General features: G+C 40.6%; 1 protein-coding gene and 2 long non-coding RNA genes across 4 annotated transcripts; 1 reads left to right on the top strand and 2 right to left on the bottom strand.

Moving 5' to 3' along the window:
* Window positions 1-328: 328 nt before the first annotated feature.
* Window positions 329-2,023, bottom strand: LOC106909515 (uncharacterized). Its single transcript, XR_001416100.2, has 2 exons — window positions 1,894-2,023; window positions 329-717 (listed from the first exon to the last, which is right to left on the bottom strand). It is a non-coding gene; the product is annotated as an uncharacterized LOC106909515 (long non-coding RNA).
* Window positions 1,763-5,238, top strand: pou2af3 (POU class 2 homeobox associating factor 3). Of its 2 annotated transcripts, none has more exons than XM_088011480.1 (4): window positions 1,763-2,442; window positions 2,847-2,889; window positions 3,315-3,610; window positions 4,816-5,238. In XM_088011480.1, the coding sequence occupies exons 3-4, from the start codon at window positions 3,356-3,358 to the stop codon at window positions 5,203-5,205; spliced, it is 645 nt and encodes a 214-aa protein (XP_087867606.1). In that variant the 5' UTR covers window positions 1,763-2,442; window positions 2,847-2,889; window positions 3,315-3,355; the 3' UTR covers window positions 5,206-5,238. The 2 variants fall into 2 exon arrangements, with proteins under 2 accessions (XP_087867606.1, XP_087867607.1); XM_088011481.1 differs by having other exon boundaries at window positions 1,875-2,442; window positions 4,858-5,238.
* On the bottom strand, window positions 4,382-5,052 carry LOC148155670 (uncharacterized). Its single transcript, XR_015765006.1, has 2 exons — window positions 4,967-5,052; window positions 4,382-4,462 (listed from the first exon to the last, which is right to left on the bottom strand). It is a non-coding gene; the product is annotated as an uncharacterized LOC148155670 (long non-coding RNA).
* Window positions 5,239-7,542: the final 2,304 nt, after the last annotated feature.

Genomic DNA, 7,542 nt, shown 5'->3' with positions numbered 1-7,542 from the left:
GCCTGCGATGGCAAAGATGGCTGCTGCCATTTGCCCCGCCCCCTTCTATCCCACTTTTGTGCGTTTTTCTTTCCCATAAAACCTTTAAAAACGAACATTTCACACATTTCTTGTGCGCGTGGTCCATCAGTGGATATGTGAGGTCAGATTTGGGTGAAATTCTCCTTTAAATGTGCGCAAAAAGCGTCATCAATAGCTGGTGTGTGTAATAAGGGCTGTGATGATCTGATATGCCAAAAGGAGCATAAAATTGATAAAAGTGTGTTTTTTTCTCACCAAAGCATAAAACACAGTTATATTACATTAAAGTGGGGCTTTTACAAAGTCCTTGGGTAGTTATTTTTATTGAAAAATTGATTTGAGAGCATTGCTTCTGAATATTCAAATTGTAAGTAACGCGCAATCAAATCATTGTCAAATCATTGAGTTCTAGGGGTTTTAAATAGTAGGCATGGAGGGAGAAAATCTCAAACTAATATCTTCCCAGCTTTATTACAATATTGTTGTATGCTCTGATCCCGCTGGAACACATGAGACTTGTTGTTTTTGGAGACTTTTATAGAAATTTCGTTCTTGGCCATTTTGCTGAGGCACAACAGAACGTTGTGGAGATCCAAAGGTCTTCTCCAGGGATCCTCTCCTCATCTCAGCCATCATGTCTGGTGAGTAATGCGTTGGATTTTTCTATTTGAAGATTCTCATTTTTTGGCTTTTGTCCTGTTAGAAAGAAAAGGAAAAAAAAGAAATGCTAATGTTGGTTATGGAAATAGATGTTTTGCGAGACAAAGTAAGGACATGTTGGAGTGAGGAGAAAACGTGGGTGGCTGTTTTTCCATCTAGATGTTCACTTTTATGCACGTTTACAATAATTCCTGAATGTGAAAACATCTTTTTTTTCCAGCCTTTTTTGGGGAGTGTTATATTTAATTGCCACCTTGCTTCCCTGTGGAAGCTGGATGTGTCCTGCAGACTTTCAGCTCCTGAGAGCTTAACCGACATTTATGAATTTTACAGGACGTTTTACTTCACCCTGAGCGTTTCGTTGACGCACTCCAGGACACGTAGATGAGAGTTTTTTTGCACACATTTTGATCAAGGTGATTTGCCAGTGGAGCTAAGATTTAAGACTTCGGCGCTCTGCCCGAACTGCTTGTGCGTAACAGGGCGTTTGAGTGGGATGTGTCTGCGTGTCATTTTAGCCCACTATTTCCCCACGTTTAAAACAAATCAAAGAGAAGCATTTAACTATATGAATATTTATCAGAGGAGGTTTTGAACCCGAGCCTTTCGTGTCTTATCAAATTTCTTCACCAATCCATTAATTTGCGCCTTTGGGGCCAAATTACGCGCGCATATGTACCAATATGTTCCAATATGTTCCAATATGTTCCAATATGTTCCACGTTCTTTAACGCTTTCTAAGCGCCGTTATTATTTTTGTTTGTTTTATAAAACCTGTAAATGATCCCTTGTGCAAACGTCGTCTGTTTATACTGTCATGCATTCAAAGAAGGGGAAAAGCGGAGATTTAAATAAAATAAGTGATTCTGGAGGAGAGTTGATTGGCAGTTTGAATTGTAAACAACCCCGACATGAAATGGCTGCAACGTTTTTTCCACAACACATCTGATCATCATGAAACTGAAGAAAATTCCTCAGTATTTTTTGTCGACACACACCCAGTGCATTCATGTCCTTTTAAACTTCTGCGGAGCACGACTAAACATTTATAGTATGTTTTTAGGTTTCTTGGTCCGATCGCTTTATTAAGTCTTTCCAAAGCCTTTTTAAGATCAGTTATACAAATTAACCACATGATTTAACTGTAATAAATATGTTAAAGTCAGTAATTAATCCATTCCGCGCGCGATTTACGTAGAAATAAGTACTTACTGTGGCGGTATTTTTGTGCCGATTTACATTCCTTTCTTTTCTTCCTGGTCTGCGCGGAGTGCGGATTCAACAGATCAGAAAAGCGCCGCAGCCTGAGACTCAGGAGGGGGGCGTTTGAGGAAACGCCGAGAACCTGAGCTGCCAGCCGGGAGCGCATGGAGCGGGACAGACGCAGAGAAAACTTTCAAAAATACAAATCATTTATTATTATTATTATTATTATTATTATTATTATTATTATTATTATTATTATAGAACAAAATAAAATATTTAGCACAACACGGGGATTTTAATTTACTTTATTTGATGGCTATGAGCGTTTAGATGTTTCATTTCAGAAAGGGTTTTCTCTCCTCGGGGGTTGCCGAGCGGTGGAAGGCAGATGTGTGTTTGTGAGACAGAGAGTGTTTGGTAAACGGGTCTGACTCGGTCCGGTGGGCTTTCTGTGCAGAAAAGCCACGGGTGTACCAGGGCGTCCGGGTGAAGACCACGGTCAAAGAGCTGCTGCAGAGGCACAGAGCAAAGGAGGCCAGCAGGAAACCCCAACCGGTAAACACCACAACACACACACACACACACACACACACACACACACACACACACACACACACACACGCTTCTGCTGCCCCTGCAGGAACCTGACCCAGTAAATCACCAACTGCCCTTGCGGCAGTAAGCAAATCTGGAAAATGTTTAGCAGTAAGAAATATTGTCACCTTCCTAGAATGAAGTGATTCTGTTTTTTTTCTTTGCTAAAAAATTGATTTGATATTTATTTATGGCAAAAGAAATGAAATCGCCACATCTTTTTTTGCCAGAACAGGATTTAGGGGAAAAACTAACTAAATAAAGACGATTATTTAAGGAAGGTGACGACATGTACAAAACTCTAACTGTCTATTTCCTCCTCCATATGATCCAACCATCCTCCTGGTGGCTGACTATTTCTCCAGGTTTACTTGGAGCAAAAGGAACTTTGTCCATCCGTGCCCCAAAGTAAGTGAAACATCAAAGTTCAGAACATTTTAAAGCTGCATTCATTTTACTGTTTCCAGTCAATCTCTATAAAATCTGCAGCCCTGCCTACATGCCGTAGTTATACGATCCTCCGCTCGATCTCAGATCCCGGGCAGCGCGCTGCATGCCCCGGTGCTGACAGGCAGCAACCTGCCCTGACCCGCCCTGACCCCGCGGAGCACAGCTCTCAGATGAAAGCCTCGGCCGTGCAGGGCTTGTCGGAATGCAGCTGCTGTAAATTATTGTCAGCTCTAAGCCTAAACGCTCCAGAGTGTTAGTTGCTGCTGCCGCCATGACATGACGGAGTTGAAACAGCGTCATCACGCCGCATTGTCTCTTGTTATTGCTGATCAATCTGCAGTTTATTACACTAATCTAATTTTTAAAAAATCTGATCTCATTAGGTCGTCAGGAGGACCCTCCTCCAGCCGCCCCTCCGGCCGACATGAGCTCGCGAGCCCCACAGCTGCGCGCGCCCTCCCTCCCTGTCACTAAGAGCTCGTGCAGCCTTAACATGCAGGCGGGCGCGTTCAGCGACCCCCAGCAGCAGTTCGGGGACTTGATGTTGCCCAGCAACGACTACAGTTTCAGTTCCAGAGGAGCCGTGGACTACAACTCCCTGCCTCCTCTGCCCACATCCTCCCCGCTGCCCTGGAGTCACGCGATCTCCTCAGACGTGGATTATTACGGCCAGGGGATGGTGAGTCTCAGTCTTCCTCCATGAAAAGCATCTCTTCTATTTTTAGCAAATCCAAAGTTAAAAGGCGTCACTTTTATTTTTATTCACAACTTTTGCGTGACTCCACATTTCACGTCAGTTTATGGCAAAATTAACGAGAGAAGAAGAATCAAGTAAAACATTAGTCAGGTCAGTTATCAGAAACTTTCAGTAAATGACTTCAGTATATTACATTTTAGACAATCAAATGTGACTCAGTGTGCTTAAAAGACAAAGAAACAAGCTAACAAAACAACAACCAAAATTGCTAAATTAATTGAATAAAGTGCTAACATGAATCATAAAACTAAAATGAAAAAAAACCCACATTAAAGCATATATAAAATAATCTTCTCCTTCTTCTCCTTCTTCTTATGTTAGTTAGAATGCCATTTGTTATTTTAATATGTTGGAAATGAATCTTTGTTTCTATATTTCTGGCCTCTAATTTTAGTCAAACTAAGATTCAGCCCAATCTGAATCATTACAAACCTTCATCGCTTTACAATGACACTTTATGAGACATTTTCATGCAGGCATTTTCTGATTGCATAAAAAACAGAACATAAATATCCTTTACTGTCCCACTGTGGGACCAGCTGCAAGTTGAAGACAAACAGTCATACAGAGACAAACATTTGTGAAATTAAGAAATGAGACCTTACAGTAAACATAAAGAAAAATGATTCTCTGCTCTTATTAAAAATAACATACTCATGGTGGGGCAGTGGAAAAGGGGTAAAGAGTGACTTACACAGAGGCCTCAGTCACAGATTCGAGTCCTGGTGCGATGACTTCCATGTCTTCACCGTCTCTCATGACCCACTTTCCTGTCTGACAACAGTCCAATAAAGATCATTAGAGCCATGAAAACCTAACATAAAACATAATGTACTCCGAGTAAAAGACATGTGCATCTGAGGAAGACAAATGTAGGAAAAATCTTGATTCTTTCACTTTTTAACCATATTTCAGATGTTGTTAAAAGTAAATGTATAAATTTTATCTCCAATAATTAACACAATTTACAATGAACTGTAAGTAAAGGCTGCACTGACTGCAGGGTGATTTTCACACTAATCTGTGGTGTGACCAAACATTTTCTGAGCCAGACTTGTTTCCCACTCTTAGAGTTAAATTCTCACTCTTTCTCACTGTGTCCTGTTTCCATGACAACTTCTACTCAGACTAACGCTCTACATCTGCTGGTCGTTCCCCCCCTCTTCCAGGCGGCCTGCTCCTCGTCAGAGTCCCTGACACTCTACCCCCCCCTGGATCCCAACAGCTACTCCCCGCAGGACTCCTTTTCCTCTTCCTCCTCGTCTTGCTATGACTCACCCACCAGGATGGAGTCCAGCTTCCACGGCTTCCTCTCAAAACGCTACCCCTATCAGTACTTCAGCCCCCATCAGGACAGTGTGGCCGGCTGCTGGCCGGCCCAGCCGGAGAGCGCCCCCCTCGATGAGTACGCCCCCTACTGCTTCCCCACAGACTATCCCTACATCCAGCCTGTGGAGGAGAGCTACTTCAGGAAGGATTTCCCTCTGGGCTCTGAAATGTGTTACAATATTCTATGATGAGGATTACATTGTATCCTCTGTCTGCACAACACAAAATCTTACCAAGTATTTTTTGTCTTGTTTCTAATGCAGATATCCTAGTATACTTGCAATAAGACAAAACCAACTTAAAATGAACTTTTCAGCAAAAATATGAGATTGTTTCAAGTGAATAATTTGTTAATGTTGATGAAAAAGTACTAGTTCCAATGTCATGTTATAACATGACATTTTTCCATGTTATAAGTGAAATAATCACTTATTTCACTTACTAGATTTTTCATCAATATTAAGAAATTATTTACTTAAAGTAATCTACCATCTCTTGCTGAAAAGTTACTTTTAAGTTAGTTTTGTCTTATTGCAAGTATATTGTGATATTTTCAATAGAAACTAGAACAAAATTACTTGGTAATATTTTGTGTCTTTGCTCTGTAAATGTGACTGTTTGTTTTGATGGTCTGCTTTGCATTTCAGTTTGTTTTCTGACCGCTGGACGCTGCACTGGAGCGGCTGATGATTGTTTAATGGATACACAGACAGATATTTTTCTAGAATTGTTTTTTACAACCTTGATTTATTGTAGTACACATGATTTGTTATTATTCACAATAAAAAAATAGGTTACACGTATAAAACAGGTGTGTGGAGTGGATTTTTAATTTTCTTTTTAGCAAAGAACAAAGAAAAGAGAAAAAAATTGAGACTGAAAAGTATTGGCTCAGGAGGCTTGAATACAAATGTATAGCAAATTATTCAGATTTCTATGTATAAAAAGGTTAGAAAACCCTGCTCTGTATCATGTTAAAAAGTAACAAAATGTGAGAAAGTTTAAACAGCATAAATACCCTTGCAAGGTGCGCTGCAAAAACACAAAGTCTTACCAAGTATTTTTGGTCTAGTTTCTTGTGAAAATATCTTAGTACACTTGAAATAAGACAAAACTGACTTACAAGTAACTTTTCAGCAAGATATGGAAGCTTGTTTCAAGTAAATAACTTATTATTGATGAAAATGTACTAGTTGCACTGACAGATTATTTAGCTCATAATGTCTTGTTACAAGTAAAATAATCTGCACTGTAACATCCAACAGCTACTTTGACTACAAATCAGGGTAGCTTTTGGATCTAGCAACAAAATGTACCTATGACTTACATTCATGAAGCAAATGTACTTGAATTTTGTAAAACACAAAACACGAGACAGGGAGTTATTGAGGAGTATAGAGTCATGATTAGATACAGGAAGAATCTGGAGAACAAACTGCAGAGGAACAATATCAGATGTGAGGTCAAGGATGAAGAAGATTAAAGCTTCAAGCAAAAGGAGGGTCAGATTGATTATTCAGTCTGGACAGAGCAAATGAGTTGAACACATTCTGCAACAGGTTCAGCTCAGGAACAAGCTCATCGTCATCCTCTCCTGACCTGTACCATACAAACATCCCACCTTCCTCTGACCCACCAGAAGGTGTGCTCTCACACACCGACAACCGCCGTCTCCCAGAGTGGACCAGGTTCCTCCAGCTCCAACAAATCTGGAAGTGACAAAACACTGTTACTGCATCACCCTCACTCGAAAATGGACAGACTGGACCACAACTGTGAAATTTTGTTTTTTCACAAACATGCTGGATGCTGGAGGGCCGGCATCCTGCATGTTTTAGTCTCTAGGGAGAGAACTAAAACATGCAGGATGCCGACCCTCCAGGACCCACTTTGGACACCCCTGGATTAAACAGAGCTTAGGATATGATTTTAGAACTTATTCTCTGGGCTCTGCCATAACTTTTTCCCTGACCCATCTGCTGTGCTCCTTGTCCTCCATGATACTTTTTGCTGCTCTGTAATAAATCTCTGAGGAGTTCAGATAACATCTGAATCTATACAGAAATTAATTTACTCACAGGTGGACTTTGTTTTTTGATGCCGATGAATTCCAAAGTGCAACTAGATAAAGAAAGAGAGCTATAAATGCATGCCGTACTTTTCAGTTTTAAATTAGAAAGCATTTTTGAAAACCAAGTGACATTGACATTGAAGCTCAAGAGTGTGGGCTGTAATGTGCAGAGTGACTTTGGTAATTATGTTGACTTGTTGGATTCAGTATGACTGCTGTGTGCAGACGTCCAGAAACCTGAGATGAACCACTTCACCTCCTCCATCATGGCTTCCTGTCATTCATTTTCAGTGTTTATGGTTAGTTTAGATGCCACATGTTCAGCCCTTGTCAAAAGTAAGTCGTTTGTTGTTGCATTTAAAATCTACTTCACACATCACATACAATTAATTGAAAAACACACAGCTAGCAAGCACAAGGATAGTAATGCCGGGGGAGTTGAGCAGAACAGATG

Source organism: Poecilia mexicana, unplaced genomic scaffold, assembly GCF_051168715.1.
Source record: "Poecilia mexicana isolate PSO_F unplaced genomic scaffold, ASM5116871v1 scaffold_13, whole genome shotgun sequence".
In the NCBI taxonomy this organism is placed as follows: Eukaryota; Metazoa; Chordata; class Actinopteri; order Cyprinodontiformes; family Poeciliidae; genus Poecilia; species Poecilia mexicana.
This window is presented reverse-complemented; position numbering and strand designations above follow the sequence as displayed.

Excerpts from the sequence above, each read along its gene's own strand:
- pou2af3 (XM_088011480.1), top strand. The coding sequence starts at position 3,356 with ATGAGCTCGCGAGCCCCACAGCTGCGCGCGCCCTCCCTCCCTGTCACT. Across the intron at positions 3,611-4,815 it reads ATTATTACGGCCAGGGGATG|ACTAACGCTCTACATCTGCT; the intron begins GTGAGTCTCAGT and ends ACTTCTACTCAG.